The sequence below is a fragment of the Sabethes cyaneus genome, chromosome 3 (assembly GCF_943734655.1).
Source record: "Sabethes cyaneus chromosome 3, idSabCyanKW18_F2, whole genome shotgun sequence".
Lineage (NCBI taxonomy): Eukaryota > Metazoa > Arthropoda > Insecta > Diptera > Culicidae > Sabethes > Sabethes cyaneus.
In genome coordinates, this window is record NC_071355.1 from 248769437 (window position 1) to 248789581 (window position 20145).

The 20145-nt window shown below is 37.0% G+C and overlaps 1 protein-coding gene across 1 annotated transcript in view; it reads left to right on the top strand.

Moving 5' to 3' along the window:
- Window positions 1-5508: 5508 nt before the first annotated feature.
- LOC128743855 (angiotensin-converting enzyme) overlaps window positions 5509-20145 on the top strand; it is a 257876-nt gene continuing 243239 nt past the window's right edge. The window contains exons 1-9 of the mRNA XM_053840536.1: window positions 5509-5830; window positions 11962-12476; window positions 12534-13079; window positions 17335-17493; window positions 17563-17670; window positions 17726-17858; window positions 17919-18503; window positions 18569-18812; window positions 18891-18989. Coding sequence (XP_053696511.1) covers window positions 12156-12476; window positions 12534-13079; window positions 17335-17493; window positions 17563-17670; window positions 17726-17858; window positions 17919-18503; window positions 18569-18812; window positions 18891-18989 — 2195 coding nt within the window. The 5' untranslated portion in view covers window positions 5509-5830; window positions 11962-12155. The remainder of the gene's footprint in view (window positions 5831-11961; window positions 12477-12533; window positions 13080-17334; window positions 17494-17562; window positions 17671-17725; window positions 17859-17918; window positions 18504-18568; window positions 18813-18890; window positions 18990-20145) is intronic.

The window sequence follows — 20145 nt, forward strand, 5'->3', positions numbered from 1 at the left end:
TTTCCTAAGCAGCTGATGCAATTCATGGTTCGTTCGCCTCCTCCATGTTCCGTCTTCCATCTGCACTCCGCCGTAGATGGTGCGCAACAGCTTCCGTTCGAAAATATTAAGGCAACGCTCCGGTCCACCACGAGCATAGTCCATGCCTCATGGTCGTAACGGACTCCGGTCTAATCAGCGTCTTGTAGATTTTTAACTTCGTGCGGTGGCGAATTTTGTTCGATCGTATGAAAGGAATGAATAAAAGGACGGATGAATGAAAGGACGGTAGTTAGAAATATGAAGAAATTAAAACAGAACAACAGATTAAAAAATCGAAAGATTTAAACGTCGAAAGATTAAAAGATTAATTTATTGAAGTAACGAAGGACAAAAAAAAAATGACGGAAGGACGAAAGTCTAAGATCGCTAGACTAAAATATCGAACGACTAGAACATTGAAGTACACTGAAGTCGCTTTTGATGCGGGTTTTTTTATGCGAATTTCGGAATTTATGCGGATGTGCTCAAATAGTCTAGTTTTTCGCGTAGTGTTGAAATCCACAAAGTTTTTTTTTGTTAGATTATAGTCACTTTAACAGATTGTGTCATTCATGACTTCTGCGGGGTTGGGATTTGAACCCGGGTCCTCGGCGTGAGAGGCGTGAATGCTACCAACTACACGGGGACTGACTCCAAATCCACAAAGTTCTATACGCAAGTTTTTGTTTTTTTATACGAATTTTGGAATTTACGAGGTTTTTTGGAACGTATTCTTCGCGTAAAAAGCGACTTGAGTGTATCGCCCTTATTCTGCGAGTCACGGGACTTAATACGACAACCGTGTCACCTAGGTAACAAACCCCTATCACCTAAGTGACAAACTGTGCCACCTAGGTGACAAAGCGGGTCACCTAGGTGACAATTGTCACCTCATTCGCGGTGACTCCAAATTAGTCACGTCACTCGTCTCGCAGAATAAGAGTGTTATATCTAATATTGGAATTCTTTTCATCAACTAAAAACTCATGATATTAAAAACCGATCGAAAAATTAGAAGATCGAATGACTAAAGATCGAAAGACTCAGAAGATATTAAGATTTATTGCCAGACTGTAAGATTGAAAAAATGGCAAATGGAAAGCTGAACGCCAAAAGCATTGAAAGGCCCAAAGGTTTAAATGCCAGGTCATGCCAATGCCAATTTAACAGGTTCAAAAGTCGTAAGTTTAAACAGTCCAAATTTCAAAGCTTTGAAATTATAAAGACCGATATTTTAAAAAAGGTTCAAGTTTTGAAAGGTCGGAACATCAAAAGGGCGTAGGTTTAAAAGTTAAAGTAGGCTGATAATTCAAAAAGCGAAAAATTTAAATGGGCGATCGACCAATAGTTTAAAAACCGATAGTTTCTTTTGTATGCCATAAGAGCATTGGGTTAAAATGCCACTGCGACAGTCGTAATGATCGTCTTTTGTGGCAGGCCCCGACTGCTGTACACAGCTTACGGCCTGCTCATACCCATTGATGGAGCCGAATGTTTAACAACCTGAAAGTGCAAGAGGCCGAAAGCTTAAAGGGCGCAGGTACAAAGGGTGGCAAGTTTTTACAGGCGAAACGTTCAATATGTTGAAAGTTTCACAGACAGAAAGCTAAAACTAAAAATTTAAATTTTGAAAAGTCAAGACTTCAAAAGACCGAAAGGTCAAACGTGCGAATGTTCAAAAGACCGGCGATTTAAAGGTCGAAAGTTCAAAAGGTCGATAATTTAAGAAGCCGAAGGTTTAATAGGCCGGGAGTTTAAAAGTCGAAATTTAAAAAAAATCAAAACATTAAAAGGCTGACAGCTTGAAAGGCCAAAATTTTAAAGGCTCGAAGGTTTAAGAGGCCGAAAGTTTATAAGGTTTAGCATTAGGTTTAAAAGGCCGAAGGTTTTAAAGAACGAAAGTTTAAAAGGCACAAATTTGAAAAAGTCAAAACTTTAACATGCCGTTTGGAAGACTGAAGATTAAAGTTTAGAAGACTGTATATTCAAAAGATCGTAGACCGAATGTTTAAAAGTCGGAATGTTCAAAGGTCGAAGGTTTAAGAGGTTGAAGGTCGACGGTTTAAACAGGCAAAAGTTTAACAGGCCGGAAGCTCAACAAACCGAAAGTGTATTGATCTTAAGTTTAAAAGTTCGAAGATACAAAAGGTCGAAACTTTAAAACCGAAAGTTTAGAAGGCCAAAATTGTAAAAATTCAAATCTAATCTAACAAAGGACAAACAACTTTAACAACTTCAACAATTCTAAGGTTTAACAGGCCGAAATTTTAAAATGCAGACATTTCGAAAGGTCAGAAGTTTAAAACGCCGACAGTTTGAAAGGCCAAAAGTTTACAACTTCCAAGGTTTAAATAACCGGAATTTTAAAAATCTAAACGTTTAAAAGGCCGACCATTTTTGACGCCGAAAATTTAACAAGCTAAAAGTTTCACAAGCCGAAAGTTTAACAGGTCGAGTGTCTTAGAGGCCGAATGTTTATAAGGCTGAAGGTTTAAAAGGTTGAAGGTTTTAAAGACTGAAGATTTAAAAGGTTAAAATTAGGTTAGGATGAAAAGGTTAAAATTTCAAAACGCCGACAGTTCAAAAGGCCAAAAGTTTAGAAGAATGAAGATTTGAATGACCGGATGTTTAACAGTCGGAATGTTCGAAAGGTCGAAGGTTTAAAATCGTTAAACCGTACAAAACGCCGACAGTTTAAACAGGCAAAAGTTTAACGGGCCCAAAGTGTAATTTACCGAAAGCGTGATTGACGTCGAATGTCTAAAAGACCGAAAGTTTAACAAACCGAAAGTTTGAAAGGCCGAAAGTGTAAAAAGTCATTATTTTAAAAGGCCGAAAGTTTAATAGTTAGAGAGACGAACGTTTAAAAAGCCGGAAGTTTAACAGGCCGAACGCCAAATAGAATGAAAGTGTAGGGTAACCAACCTATTTTGGATCCCATCAGCAGCTGTACATAATTTGGACACTTCCATTTGATTTTGCGGTAAGCGTCCAAATTGTGTACAGCTGCTGATGGGGTTCAAAATACGTTGATTACCCTAATAGACCGAAAGTTTAGAAGGCCGAATGTTTAACAGGCCGATGGATTGAAAGATTGTAGGTTTAAAATGCCGAAGGCTCCAAATGCCAAAGGTTTAACAGGTCGAAGGTTTTTAAAACCGACAGTTGACAGGGTTAACAAACTAAATAATTAAAAGACAGAAACGGATGAAAGGTCGAAAATATCGGCAGGTCGAAATAATCAAAACGTTAAAAAACTGAAAGGCTAGAAGACCAAAAAGGTTCAACAACCGAAAGGTCACAAGGCAATGTCGAAAAATGGAAAAAGTTAAATAGTTAAAATCTTAAAAAACTCAAAAGGTTACAAAGCTGATACAAGTTGGTTTATTTTTATTTATAAATTTTAAGGTAATGGCATTTAAAAAATGTTAAATTTTTAATATGGGACCGTCGATATGTCACGTGGATAGAAAAATACTAATTTTCAACCCCCCATGGACAAGCGTAGACATTGTCTCAACCCCCACCCCTATTTGTCCACGTGGCCATTTTTTTCTGTAAAATTTAACAAAACAGTAATATACAGGGTGCTAAATTTGGTTTTCAATTTGATTTATTCAGTATTCATTAAAAAAGTTTACGTGAAAAGAAACGTGAAAGGATCCGTCATAATGCATCGCTGTAGAAATTTGAGTTTTTCCAAGGACATAAACAAAATATTTAGTTTAATTAGGTTGTAAAGCAAGATATTTACTTACACATATATTCCCTGATCATGGTTTCTCTCTAAAGAATATTGTAAGTAACAGCGCAATATGTATCTGCGGAATATCTGTGCAAGTGAATAATTCGTTTTACGAACTAACTAAAGTTGAATATTTTGTGTACGAATCGCATGATAAGTGAATATGTATTTTGAGAATTCCATAATAGTTGAATTAGAGGGAAAAAATTGAAAATGTGAACCTAAATTTGCAATGTAGCTAATGATTTTTCGTGAAGTAATTAAAATGTACCGCTGCTACCATTCAAGCAATAGAGGTCAATCAGAATCCGGAATGAATTTTCTATATACCTGAACTGATCCCTCAAAATACGGTCATTCGGCACGTGATGATAAAATGATTCACATGCAATCAATCAATGACAACGCTTGTTTTATTTACTACGATGACAATCATCTTTTATCACGCAGACACTGTTCCCACGATTTTAGAATTCTTTCATGGCTTTATTAACTTTCAAGACTATATCGATTGTTCTTTCGTAGTCATATATTAAACCTTCGGACTCCATCCGATGCCACCGCCAATTTACGGCAGTCAAATACCGTGCGCAAGCTTCTCGTTACTCATCCTTGATAAAAGTATCCATTTGTTTGCAGTCAACTTACACAAATGGTAGGTATGCGACTTTTAACAAGCCGCAAGTCTGAAGAGCACGCAAATGTAGGTACGTTGACATAATTGAAAAGGGGTCATAAAACCGCACACAGAAATGTGACATCTCAGCCATGCCACCGGCGCGTCTCGTCGGTCGGTCGGTCGATCGTCACCGTGCGCGAGGGCAACCGATTCCAGCCCGGTAAACTACGGTAAACAATGCCAAAGTGTCCAGCCTAGAATGAAGTACATTGTTTCGTGGTTGACCTCCCGCAGAGCTCTGCCGTTTGCCTCTTGCTTGATTAAGAGCTCGCGTGCCTGTTTTGTCTACATGCATGGTTTGCGGTATCGTGGCAATTGTTGTTGTTGTTCCTCTAAGTCGGTACTGGCTACTGTTTTGACTCATTCTGACTCAGCGATGAACCAAGCTACTAAGCATCTGAACGGTTCTATTCTTATCGCACGTTGAAGTCTCTTTCGTTTGTTATGAAGCGGGGGGTCTACCGGCCGGCAATGCGGTTGACATTTCTACGTAACATAGCCAACTGTACTAGAAGGTTTTGTGGACCCCTTCCTCATGCGAGAACAATTACGATCAGCTAGTAGGTAATATACTAACAAATTGTCAGAGGGAAAACCACCGCAAACTCATATACAAACGCACAAACACCTTCAATTAGACATACGGTACAAATAAGTAAGTACGCTATCTTTCCCGGTCTGCCACCAACCAGCAAGCGACGAGAAAAACAACAAGTGCATTCATTTCCTTTTTGCATTTCCCGCGCCGCAGACTTGAGGTTGGTGGCAAGTTGAGCCCTTTTTGTGGGTGTAAGTACGAGCAGCCCACCACCTTCTCAGGTGGTTGTTGGTTGTTATCTCTCTTTTCGACTGCTTGACTGATAGACTAACAGCGTGTTTTCGGTCGGACTAATCAGCCAGCTGGCTAACAAAACGTTGTTCACACATGCACATGCAAAGTACCCGCATCTTCGTCGTCGTCGTCGTCGTCGTCGTCCAGAGTCGCAATCCGTTCTTGCCGGAGGAGACCGGAATTGGTTCCCAGTACAGATCGGAAACTTGACGCGTACGGTTCGATGGGACGGAAGTCCCTCGGGTGATCGGTTGAATGACGATTGAAGTGACGGAAGGACTTTGTTGTTGAGTCTTGTAGAGGAAGAATTGCATGAAAAGTTGTTATATCGTGGAGTTCGAAAATTACGGATTACAGAGGAATTAAAGGAATTAAAGCTAGTGCAGTGTCATATCATAATGATCACATATAACATATAACTCAACAGCCATTGTGAACTAAGTGTTAAGCGATTAGTGTTTTGCGTGTGACGAAATATATCTAATTTTAATACCAGTATAAGCACGAAGAACTGATAATTAAATTCCATAATATAATTTGATGAACCATTAAAGTTAGTACAATTAAGCTGCATGGCATATATTAGCACTAGAAATGAAAACATGTGCGTTGAACTATTTGATTTAGTAATCTAATTTGAGATGGGCTTTTGAATTTTTATTTATTTAAATATTTATTATAAAAAATTGCGAACGAATCGATCGTTTTGCATTATATAGAATTTAGAAACTTTTGGCTGCACTTGGTTATAATGAAGATATTATTGTTTTTCTTCCGAACATTTATGAGAGAAACTAGATTTTCTTTCATAGTATAACTGGCTAAAAATATAGTTTAAATTTCTGAAAAACAGATGCAGTTATTATACATATTTTCTGGAATAAAAATTTAACGAACCCCGGTAAAATAACATTCAACTTTCAATGGAAAGTTTCTTCAAGAATATACAAAAATATGAATGACAAATAAAGTTAAATAAAATCGATCACTGCTGAAGTAGGACAGCTTTATTATGCAAAACAATTATGTATTAAACGAATTGAAATAATTTAAATTTTAATTTTGTCTTGAAATTAAATACAAAAGAAAACTGTCCAATTAAATTCAACCTATGTATATTTATTCGCGACAGATACGTATTTCGCCTACGACTTGTAGGTTTCATCAGTGTCTGTTTTCGAGTCGTAGGCGAAATGCGTATCTGTCGCGAATAAATATACATAGTAGAATTTAATTGGAAAGTTTTCTTTTTTTATTTAATTTCAGGTTTTGTATTCTACTAAGACGCTCCAAAAAGCAAAAACTTTAGTTGAATTTTGTGATAATATTCAATTTAAAACAGAATTGTCATTTGGATGTGATTCATTGTGTCTACAGCAATTTTAATGTTTCTCTTAAAAATTTCACCTCAGCTGTATCTGAAGTTTATGCCGTTTTTGTTATATTTTTCTCTTAAATTAATCTTAGTTTAGTTCTTGGGCAATGCCCTTGGGTTATAAAGGTCTTAAAGATTTGACCCTTTTTTATCGACACGGACTTTTAGCCTATTAGCCGAATTTATTTTCTTGAACTTTGCATTGTGCTTTTATTGTTTCTATTTTCAACGGGTATTTTTATTTTTCATCTTAACATCGGATATGCATTTTTTCTTTAAATACCCTATCAGAAATGTGCATTTGGAAACAATTTAATAAAGTCAATAAAAAATACATAAAGGATCATATTCAACCGAATAGTACCTACAGCTGTAGCACACTACCCCAACACAGATATCCAATTAGCCTAGGTGTTGAGACAAGGAGGTTTTGTCACATTTTCTGGTGTACCTCCCAAGCACAGACATCAAATTGGACTCGGTTTCGTTTAATCGACGTAAAGAATCTTCGACTTGTTGGAACGGGAAGCCTTCGTCACTTTTTTTTGTAGAAGGAAAATATTCGTTTACTACGATAACAGATAGTGTATTTTACTGTCGTCACTGTCTGTGAAGCAAGTCGATTACGAAGAAAATGTATGGGAATATTTGATCTTTTCGATAATTTTCACATATACTGAAAAAGAAAATTTTAATAAAAATGATATGATTGCTTCATCAATTATGAATCGATCGGTATCCAAACCTTCAAAATACATCAAATTTCATCTCTAATTTTAAGACCAATTCAGTTTCAAGTGAAGTTTTAAATTTTATTTTAAGTTCAATTTCATGACTAATATCAAGTAAACCTTCGCGTCTAATCTAATGTGCAATGCAAAAAACAAAATCTTGCCCAATTTAAATCCCATTTCAAGTCCATTTTCAAAACCAATTTCAAGTCCAATTGCAAGTCCAAATGAAAATCCGGTTTCTATACCGATTCCCAGTTCAAATTGACCTGGAAATTAAATAGTTTTAATATTCTACTAAGACGCTCCAAAAACTTCAGTTCAAATTGAAGTAAAACTTCAAACTCAAACTAATCTAAATTCAAATTTCATTTCAAGTCCAACGTTAGTATAATTTCAAGCCCATTTTCATATCCAATAGTTCACGTCCACTCCGATTTTAAGTCCAATTTGAAGTGCACTTTAAGTCTAATTTTAAGCCCAATTTCAAGTTGAATAGGACACCACACAAACCGTTGCTTTTCAAGAGACGGCGCTTTTCTAGTGGTAGTAAAATCAAAATTTCTCACTTATCTATGCTTACCTACCTGAAAAACAATTACTAATCATATATTATTTGTGGTACAGTTACTCTGTTATGCTTAATTTTCATGACTTAAAACAAACTTTTTCTATATCTGTCCATAGCATCTTACTACCATTCATCCGAGAGCCCGAAAAAGTGATTTGATACCGTACGAGAGCCAGGAGTTGAACATGTTTGCGACATTTCAATTCGAAAAACTTAAATTTCGCAACATGAACGCAATGAATAAAAACAATATTTACCAACTATTTATTGGTTCAGGTGTCAAACGTTATATTGTGATTAGCGATAAACACAAAAGAAACTGATATGCATGCAAGAGTAATGTTGCAGCGTTGGTAAATTTATTGTCGCGCAAAATGAAGTTTTTTCCGAAATGTACAGTATGCGTTACAAAGTAACGACATCTATTGTATTCAACAGGGAAACATTGATAGTTTCAAGCATACTCTTACGCATGGCGCATGATAAAACACTAGCGCCAACTTCTGTTATTTATTATCAAAAACTAGAGACGGTGTCCTATTGAAGTCCAATTTAAAGTCAGTTTAAAGTAAAATTTTAAATTTAATCTAAAGTCGAATTTCATACTTAATTTCAAGTAAACTTTCGTGACTAATTTCATGTTCAATTTTAAGTTCAGGTTGAAGCCCAATTTCAACTTCTATGTAACACCATTTTCCAATTTTAATCTCTGTCTTTCAACTTATGACTTATGAAATGTAGAATTTTGATTTGACTGCTGATTTGTATTGGCTTTTAGAGTTTGAAGCTCTAAACTTTAACTTTTCGATCGAGTTTTAATTCTTGAGTAAAATTTAACTTTTGATTCTTGGATTTTGATATTTGACTTTTGAATTTGGACGTTCAACTTTTGACCTACAAATTTTGACACTTTTCTATTTGACTTATGAATTTCAACTTTTGGTATATAACTATCTCGAATTTACTTTCGACTTTTTGTCTTGACTTTGATTCAAATTAAAATTTGGCTTTTGAACTTTGACTCTGACTGTTGATTATTAACTTTTGATGTTCGATTTTAACTCCTGACTTATGACTTTTGTTTTTTTACATTTGATTTTTGTCTTTTAAATTTGGCCTTTTAATGTTGCTATTTTACACTCAAGTTAGGCTTTTGGTATTTAACGCTCGTTTTTTTTTTTTAATTTTGACTTCTGAATTCAATTTTTGACTTTTATCTTCGGTTTGCCTCATGGCATTTGACGAAGACTTTAATTTGGATTTTGGATGTAAAACCAGAGGACGTGAATTCTAGTTTTGGCACAAAAAGAGAGGACGTTAACTCAAATTTCGGACGTAAAACAACAGACATAAAAAGAAATCTCGTTAAATGATTGGTCGTAAAAATAATAATATTATTATAATAATGGCATATGAGAGCCTAGAAACATAACATGCTGAAAGATTCTAAATAGCAATGAGAGATTAGAGAGAAAAAGTTTCAGAGATTCTTTTTGTCTTTCCCAAGCTTATTTTTGCTCATTTTAACTATAAAGACACAGAGACATTTGCTTCTCACAGGGAGAGCAAAGAAAAAAATCTCCTCGCTATTCGGAGAAGATAGAGAGAGAGAAAGAGAGAGAGAGACTCTTCCTGTGTGCTTTGCCAGTAAAATGCTAAGAATTGAGATTATTTTCAGAGCACGGCATACGCCTGGTCTTTCCTCTCCCGCCCATGAAGACATCATGAATGCACTGACATCATTGAAAGCATCAGTTTTTGCATGAATTTGTTGCTGATGTCATTATCCTGCTAATCGTTAATAAAATTGTCTTTGAGAAGTATTTACATCACCGGAATAATCCCTCTCTCTCTCAAAGATGCTTCGGTTCCTTTAAAAAGTTATTTTTGACGTTTCATTTTTTATCTTTAATTTTTTTTGACTTTCTACTAAAATTTGGACTATTATGTTTCTGAATTTAAACTCCGATTTTTAAGTGCAATTTTAATTCCGATTTTACGTCAATTTCAATTCTAATTTCAGATAGATTTTTTCTAATTTTAGTTCAATTTTAAGTCCAATCGCCAGTTAGCTTCGAGATGCGATGCTGGTCTAACAAGCCAGTCATCTTATGTTCGAATTTCGGGTGGGCGTCAGTAGGGTCGCGTTGCGCTAGTCCCGTATTTTTTTCAAGTCCAATTCTATATCCAATTCTGTTTTTCATTTCAAACGGCACTTCAATCAAAAGTTCTGTTATTTTGTAAGCGACCTTCTCACAGGAAAAAATGAGGGGGAACACAAACAAGTACACAAATTTTGAACAAAAATAAATTTGAGCAGATAGAAAAAAATATTTTAAATTTCTTCACTCATATACATACAATTGTGTTCATTATTTTTTTTTTGATAAGGGGAATAAGTTTTAAAGGATTGATACTGTTTTGATTGGCACTCTAGTGTAATGTGAAGAACTAAACATTTCAAGTTGTTCACACAGAAAGAAAATGATTTGACAATAAATTCTTAACAATTAACATTAATCGTAGCGACGCACAGTGCGTTGAACGTATGGGGGACAAAAATCAAAACTGCTAGTTTTAGACAGTTTATCAAGCTAGTGTAATGAAAAAAGTAGTTTGTGATAATCGAAGCTTGTATTTGCTTAAATATTTACATAAAGGCAAAAATGTCCCAAACGCCAAATTTTTACGCAAGCATCGCAAAAGTTTTTCATCATTATATGGGTTGCCGTCAGCTATATAACTACCAAAGTTGTTTGTGAAACCGGTATTTGTACTAGAAATACTTTGGTAAATTCAACAATGCCATCTAGTGTTAGATTAAGCAGCACTCGAAGATCAACCTTGGTTGCAATTTCGGTAATTGAAAAGTATTTCTTCAGTGCATGAAAGCTTGGAAACATAGCTGGAAGACGTTTAAGTATTTCTAAGCAAAATATACTTTCACACTAACAAATCTATATCTGTGAACAGAGCTAGTGTTCAAGTAATACTTAAGCCTTTTTACCATTCTAAGCCGTAACGGAAAAGTAAATAATAATTTTCCGTGGCATAATTTGAGACAAAATCTGTAGCTCGATGTTCTGTTTTTGTTGGGCAATTTTTAAAAACTTTTAATTAGATCCACGAAACGAATTTCCAGCAGGAAAACCGTTATCATTGATTGTTCGTCATTATTATCAACCCGAGCAATGGGAAAAAACTGCAGCCGGTATTAAGTTTATTAATTTTTTTAAAGAAATATTTTCTCGCTATATGAAATAAAATCGCTTTGAGTTTAATTTTGAACAGTAATAGCACTAAGCTTCATAAACAGTGGTTCCTTTTAACAGGGATAACATAATATAGTAGAATCAACGGAAATCTGACGGTTTATCAGTGCTTGACGTTGATCTACAAATATTGAAATATCTTGCAGAGTTGCAGGTAGTTGCAGCTAAAACCTGTTCGATCTTGTAGAGGACACTTTGAGCAATTATTCTGTGTATATTTTAGCTTGGAAGTCGGTGGAACATTTTTTAAATCAGTAATCAAAGTTGGAGTTCTGTTTTTTTGAAGGACAATATCTATGTCGTTTCTATGGGGCGATTTTTTAGGAGTGAGGTCAAAATAAAATCCTTCTATAACCAAAATTTATTCTACTAACCTTGATTGTTTTTCTCCATTTAAAAGATTTTGATTACACAAACTATGAAACTTTCACGAGCGTGATGAATAACCTTCAAAAATGAAAGCAAAATTTGTAAGTAAAATCCACTCTCCAACTTGACAGTTTGAACGCTTGTAATAGTAGTTGTGGCGCTTTCCCAAGCAAACTAATACTTGTTTATATAGCAGAAGGCATCTATAAACAATTCTACATACCTAGTATACTCGATAAAAAAAAAGTGAAAAACGATTTTTGTCTATGGCTCAACGCACTGTGCGACGCATAGAGCAAACATTGCATCATGGTAACCATCAACGTGAAACGAAAGTGAAACTGTAACCTCACGCATAATTTTCAGAAACAGTGAAAAGTGAAAACCATTCATCCCGCAAGACCGAAAATTCGAAATAACCCACATCCAATTTGCATAAGTTTGTGACCTAAACCAACTGCACTGTGTGTGAAACAACTGAAGCATCAAAAACCAGCCGAAAGGCAGTTGTTACGTGAGAGCTGTTGTCGTGTGCCATTAGAGATAAGAAGAATTTCGAAATGTGTGCCTCACCGAAAACCCTTTTGAGGGCAGCATTGTTCGCGGCTTCCATTTTGCAGCTGATATGTGCCGAAGCTGAGCCGCAATTGCGGCTTCCAGCGCTAAACAGCCAACCGGAAGCGAATGTACGGCCCAACAGTTACACGGACGAGGTGGATGACATGGAGGATTCTGCCAAGCGGAGTAACAATTACGATCAAAGTAGAAGCGAACGGTTTGGTCCACCCTACGGGAACGATGACGAAGATGGTGATGATGATGATGATAACAACTATCCGCAGAGTAGGAGTAATGATGACAGGCTGGATCGACAGAATCGGGTGAGTTATTAAATGGAACACCGTTCTATTCTACGATTTAATCAACTACGATTTCAGCCTTTTTCTTACGATGATCGCAATCGGTACAACGATGACAATCGAAACTACGATCGGGATCGGGACCGATACCCATATGACAGGGATCGCAATCGCTACATTTCCGATGTAGATAATCCAAATCTGTATCAAAACCGAGCTCCCTACAATCCGAACCAACCGGACGATCGCTACAACCGAAATCGTAACAATCCAGACTACAATCCAAACCAGCGGCCCTATTTGAACGACGTCGACAATCCAAACCTCTACCAGGACCGAACGCCGTACGATCCTAACCGGCAGAATCCGTACGATCCACAGCAGCGCAGACCGATCGGTCCCTTTGAGGACCCACGAACGTACAACAACGGTCGACCGCGTGATCCCTACGGGCAGGGCCCGTTTCGGAGTGTGGAAGAAGAACGCCGCTTCCGGCAGGAAACGGAAAAACTGAAATCCTTTTTGACGGACATCGATCGGAAAAGTTCGCTCGAGTGTTCTCTGAATGTCGGCGCCCAGTGGAACTTCGAAACTAACGTGAATGAGGCGACCCAAGTTGAGGCGGTAAGTGATAAGTGTTTTAATTTTAGTTTTGAATACTTTATGCTGTTGAGGAGTGTATCGGGTGAGGTTTAAGATTAAAGTTGGTATCGTCACGCACGATAACATTGAGCCAGCGCAGCCAACGGCTTGTTTGGTGTCATGAGAGAAAAGAACGCTCTTCGGAACAATGCTGGGAAAGCTGCGGTTTGTGCGGTTTGACATTGACACAGACACACAACCCGCCCACGGGTCGTGTGTGTGACTACTGCCGGTATCCGGGCCAGTTAAGAATTGTAGAATAATAGATTGTTAGGTTCTAGGTTTAAGCCTCAGCTGGAAATGAAATTGAGAGTTTTAGAAGTCTTGAGATGGATAGCAATCACTGGCGTGCTCAGTGCCATGTGTCCCAAATTTTTTAATTCAATGGCAATTCTGGTGCCTAGACATAAACAAAAGATGGAGCATCCGACATTTCAGAAGAATGATTCGGCCTGAGAAACTTTAGTAGTCGTAGGATGGGCAACCTGTTATTAGTTATTACAAAAACACAGGTCGATTAGGTTTGGACTTTTGGCTGCCTTTGGATCAAAAATTAAAGATGAAGTTGGACTAGAAATCAGACTTGGAACTGGACTAGAAATTGGAGTTGAAATTGGACTTGAAATTTTTCTTGACATATGACATTAAATTAAACTTAAATTTGGATTAATTTGGGCCTCAAGATTCATTTCATATTGAACCGGAAGTTGAACTTGGACTTAAATTTAAAGTAGTTTGGACTGGAAGTTTTACTTGGAATAAGACATGAAATTAGACATAGCTTAAAACAGAATTATTTGAAATTGGAATTGAATTAGACTTGAAATTGGATTTGAAATTAAAGTTTATATTTGACTTGATATTCGAATTATGTTATAAATTGGACAGAAATTGGATTTAAATTAGACTTTAGATTAGACTTACATTACATTATAGAGATTACATTTGAAATTAGACTTGAAATTGGAATTCAAACTGTACTTGATATCGGAATTTAGATTTGACTTAAAATTGAACCACAAATTAGAATTCAATCATAAATTATAATAGAATTTACACTTAAAGTTTGACTTCAACCCGGACATGAATACGAAATTAGAAATTAGAAATTATTATCTTACCTCTAATTACCTCTTTTATGTTCCGTTTTTCTCTATTCCAGTCCCGTTTTCCACTATTTATTCCATTTTTGCTTCTTTTCAGTAACGTCTGTTGATTGTTGCTGTACTTTCCTTCCGTTTTCCGTTTTTCCTCAAGCTTTCCGTTTTTCTGTCCCGTGTTTCATGTTTCTTTGTTCCATTTTTCTTCGTTTCATGTTCCATTTTATCTTATTTTCAATCATGTTTTCACTCGTTCTGTTATTATTATTGATTTTTATGATTAGCTAATTTATTTCCTGTTTTCCGTCCTATCTCCTCTCTTTTTACCTGTTTTTCGTGTCCAGTGATCGTTCTTTTCTAAGTCTTTTTTTCTTTTTCGATTATCATATTCGTCTGTTCCACTTTTCCTCGATGGAACCGTTTCTTCCTTTTTCTAGTCGCGTTCATTTTGTTTTTGGATCCCTTCTGTCCCTTTTCTCACTGGTCTTTTTTTGTCTCGTTTTTCCTCTTTTAGATCGTTTTACTTTTTTTAGTCCGTGTCTATGGTGTTCTTTTTCTGTCTCATTTTCTTCATTTTCCCTTTTCCCGTGTTTTGTCCCATCTCCCTACTTTAAACCCGTTTGATCGCACTCTCTCTCTCTCTCTCTCTCTCTCTCTCTCTCTCGATAGTCTTCATTTCCCTTTTGATTTCTCTTGTTTTATGTTTCGTATTCCCTTTCTTGTAACATTTTCACCTCTTTTTCTCTCTTGTTTTTCCTTTTTCTATCCGTTGTTGTTTCAGTTTTCGCTTTTCACAATCCTGATTTTCCTTTGTTCACTGTTCACCTTTTTTATTCCGTTTCTTGTCATTTCTGTTTCGTTGCAATTTTTTCTTTGTTACGGTCCCGAAAAACGGAAAATTTTTCAGTCGTCTTTTCAGATTTTCTTTTTATTATGTCCTGCTGTTGCCTCCTTTTCTGTTACTTTTTCCTCTTTTTCTAGTCTCGTTTTTCCGTTTTTGCCATTTTCCTGTATTTTCACTTTTTCTTTTTCTCCTTTTCCTCGCCTTTCCTATCTTGCTTATCCACATTTTATTTCTCGTTTTATTAATAATTTCCCCTTCATTTCTATTTTTTAATATGTAATTATTATTTGTTATTCCCTTTCCCGTTTTCCGAGAACATAAAATCACATTTTTTCGTGGCCAGTTTTGCGTCATTTTATCTCCTTTCCTGTTCGTTTTTCGTCGTTGTCTGTTTTTTTAGTACTCTTTTTAACGCTCCGTTTACCGCCTTTTCTATTACGTTTATTCTGGTTTTGACTCCCTTTCCTTTTTCTTTCTCCGGTTTTCTCCTTTTATATCATTTACTTTTGTTTTTTTCTCTTCTGTCCCAGCATTCCGTTGCCGTCTCATCTTCCTACTTTTATATCAGTTTGACCTCTTTTCCCCGCTTTCCTGGATTCCACTACCTCTCTCTCTCTCTCACTCTCGCTCTCTCTCTTATTCATCCATTTAATTACTCTTGTTTTATGTTTAGAATTCCCTTTCTTGTAACGTTTTCCCTGTTTTCCTTTCTCGTTTTTCTTTTTTCTGTCCGTTAATTCCTATTTCTCATTTCCTGTCGAGTCTTGCACTCTTTTACACAATCCTGATTTTCTTCTGTTCTGCTGATCGCCTCATATCATCCGTTTTTTGTCATTTCTGTCCCGCTTGAACTCTTGTCTCTCTCATATTTGTTCTTTTTTCTTCCGTTTTTAATCTTTTTCTGTCCAGTCTTCTCGTTTTTTTGGTTCGTTTTTCTTCTTTACCTCCCCCTTTTTCTTCTAATCCACTTTTTTTTCTTTTTAAGTCCCATCTTTCCTCCAGCTCTGTTACGGTTTGTCTTTTTCTTGCCCGTTTTTCTCTATTTTTTTGTTCTCGTTTCTCCATTTTCTTCTTCCCGTATTTTTACTTTAGTTTTTCTCCTTTTTCGTCTCGTTTTTTCACTTTCAGTCCAATTTATCCTAATTTTCTTCATTGTTTCTCCTTCTTTTCTCTCATACTTATGATTTTCCCTTCCGTTTTTCAAATTTTTCTGTCCATTCTTCTCGTTTTTTGGTTCGTTTTCCCTCTTGTTCTCCCTCGTGTCCTTATTTTACACTTTTTTCTTTTTTATGTCCAGTTTTTCTTCCCATTCTGTTACGGTTTTTCTCTTTCTCATGTCAGTTTTTATTATTTTTTCACTCGCGTTTATTTTCTTTTTTCATTCTAATTGTTCTGTCGTTGCTTTTTCCTTCGTGTTCTTTTTTTTCTCCATCTGTTTCCTCAAGGAGACGTGAACTTTTGAATTTGAAACCAACTTTTTCGACCATAACTCAGAAACAACAAAAAATGCTATGAAAACATTATCATTTAAAAATTAGACATTGTCAACGAAAAAATGAATATTTCAAAAAATTCAATGAGACAGAACAGAGTTTTCCATCGACTTCAAATTGGGCGTAAAAAATGAAAATTTGACTTGAAATTGTATTTGGAATTGTATTGAAAACTTGACTTATTTCAAGTGCAGATTTCAGTATCGGTGTTGAAATTGAATGAAATTAGAATTGAATTTGAACTCGAAGTGACTGGGTAGTTGAAACTTGAACTTGAAATGGAGCTTAAAAAAGTTTTGAAACCAAACTTGTAATTTCATTTATAACTAAACTTGACTTTAAGTTGGACCTACGCAATTGATTAAATTTTACAGACAAGGTGACGCACGTGCTTCAGTGTTCCCCGGCCTTAGCACGCCAGGCAACAATCTGACAACAATCTGCAACAAATGAATTCACTGCTCTACTTTCTGTCAAGGTCTTGGCACAGCAATGATTAACAACTAGCAAAGTTTAATTCAGACATCGTTCGGGAACCAAAACTGTAGGAAGAAAAACGGCAAACATTGCTGTTGGTTTTCATTGCTGTGAGAAAATGCATTCCGATTGTATTTGACCTGTACCATAACATTGAACTTTACCGTCGCGTTGATGAAGTAAGGTGTTAAGATCTTGGGTTGAATAGATGACAGTTTCATTACGTTTATTTTCTTAGGGAAGCTTAATTAGAAAATTGATTAGAAGAGTTTACTATTATTATTACTAATTTGTAATACAAAACTTATTGTCTCGTTTTCCAGATTGCAGCCCAGCAGCGTTACAACGATTTCCAACGCCTGATATGGGATCAGATGCGTCATATCGATCAAACGAAAATCTTCGACGATAAATTGTACCGCCAGGTTCGTTTGATGTCGATCATCGGTCCCAGCGCCCTGCCACCGGATCAGCTCGATCGGGTAAGCTTCGGGAATGAAATTTATTACTCACCGTATATACTAATTTGTTTTTTTTTCACTACCCTCCAGTACAATCGGATCGTTAACGACATGTTAACGATCTTCAACGGTGCACAAATTTGCGCCTACGAACGACCGTTCGAGTGTGGTTTGAGGCTACAGCCTCACCTGAAAGATGTAAGTTTGCGGTGTAAACTCACGGGTATAAATCATCAGTAAAGAATTGTTTTAGATCATGGCCAAGAGCAGGGATTGGAATGAACTGCAGTACACTTGGTTGGAATGGCGCCGGAAGTCGGGACGACACATGCGAGAGCTTTTCGAACAACTGGTTGATCTCACAAATGAGGCGGCTCGGGTCAATAGTAAAGTTTCCCTATTTCGTACACTCTACAGGACACTAATCGTTTATTCCCATTTCGTAGATTTCACCGACGGTGCCGCCTACTGGCAGTTCCCCTACGAGTCGCGTGATTTTCGGGAAGAAATGGAACAAGTTTGGAAGGAAATCCTTCCGCTGTACGAGATGATCCATGCGTACGTCCGTCGCAAGCTGCGCGAGTTTTACGGTCCCGATAAAATCAGCCGAGACGTTCCGCTACCGGATCACATTCTCGGCGATATGTACGGTCAAAGTTGGAACAACATCCTAGATGTGCTGATTCCTTACCCGGGAAGAAGCTACCTGGAAGTAACGCCGGAAATGCACAAGCAAGGCTACAATCCGCTGGTGATGTTTCAAATCGCGGATGAATTTTTCGTGTCAATGAACATGACCGCAATGCCACCGGACTTTTGGCTTACGTCGGTGCTAACTCAGCCACCGGATCGGCCGGTTTTATGCACACCTTCCTCCTGGGACTTCTGCAATGGCAAAGATTATCGCATCAAGATGTGCACTACGGTATCGCACAAAGATTTCATCACAGTCCATCACGAACTGGCTCATGTGCAATATTTTTTGAACTACCGGAACAATCCGAAAGTATTTCGAGATGGAGCGAATCCAGGTCAGTAATGTTTGTTTCTAAATTTAATCGAAGGAAAAGGTTCTAAAGTTCGTGAAAAATTGCAGGTTTCCACGAGGCCATTGGTGACGCTGTAACACTTTCCGTTGCTGCACCGAAGCACTTGCAGAATCTGGGTCTGGTGCAAAAGAACGTCGACGATACGGCACACGATATAAATTTTTTGTTTTCGTTGGCCCTGGAGAAGGTCGTTTTTCTTCCGTTTGCCCTGGCGATGGATGCTTGGCGGTACGACATTTTCGAAAAACGTATCCGAAAGGAGCAGTACAATTGCCACTGGTGGCTGCTGAGGTGCGTATAGTTGCGGTTATAGTTATTATGAATTGAGGGGAAAAGATTTAATTTTTATATTTTCTGGTTCTCCTGCAGAGAGCAATATGGAGGCGTTAAACCACCAGTGCTGAGATCTGAGCTCGACTTTGATCCCGGTGCGAAGTATCATGTAGCGGCCAACATTCCATATATCAAGTAAGTGATCATTGAACTTTTATAAAAATTGAGTACCTATGTACTGCAAAATTTCGATGTATTTTTTGCGTTCAGCAGAAGGTAGCTTTAGCAGGAATCCTGCAGGTTCAGTGGTGTTGAAATCAATCTGAGAGTACTTTGCACCTGACTGTTAATTGCAAACTGGTCATCACGGTGCTCTTCTGATCGGAATTTTTCTTATATCTGCAACACTTTCTAATTACGTTAACATTGGGTTAATTTGAAACCCACATTATATTAACCTTCCTAATGCATTAGAAAAAAGTTACATATTATGCATTAAGGGTCGAAAACGACCCAAGTTTTGAAATTGCTCTCATTCATCCATTTTCAATCCGAATTTCGTTTTCTTTACCTCGTTTGAAAGATATGGCCAAAAACTAGCACCCAAGGTATGTTGGGGAATATTTGTTGACTGATGGCCACTTCTGCGTCGGTTCCGGAACACCCACTACCAGGTCCCGGGGGACATTTTTATATTTTGAGATAATTCTTTTTGCGGCACATCAAATCACATTGGCTTGATAAAATAAGATTAATGGAAGTGCAATGGGAACATTTTGGACCCAAGCGGCCATTTCCTCATTGGTTCTGGAACATCCGGTACCCGGTTTTTGAGGACAATTTTAAATTTTAGGATGATTTATCTTGCGACACGTCAAATTACATCAGCTTGATAACGTAAGACTATTGAAAGTATAATAAAGACATTTTGAAGGCAAATGGCTACATCAGCATTGGTCCCGAAACATCCGGTACCCGGGTTTTGGGGCCATTTTTGTATTTTAGGATAACCCATCTTGCGATACATCAAATCACATCGGCTTGATTAAATAAGACTGATGAAAATAAAATAAGGTCATTTAGAAGCCAAATGGCCATTTTACCATCGGTTCCGGAACATCCGGTACCTGGTTCCGCGGGATATTTTTGGATTATGAAATAATTCATCTTGCGGCACATCAATTCACAACGCCTTGATCAAATAAGACAGTTACAAGAGCTATGGGGACCATTTGAAGACAAATGGCCATTTCATCATCGGTTCCGGAACATCCGGTGCACGGTTTATGAGAACATTTTTGGATAGGACAATTCATCATGCGCCACATCAAATCACATTGGCTTGATGAAA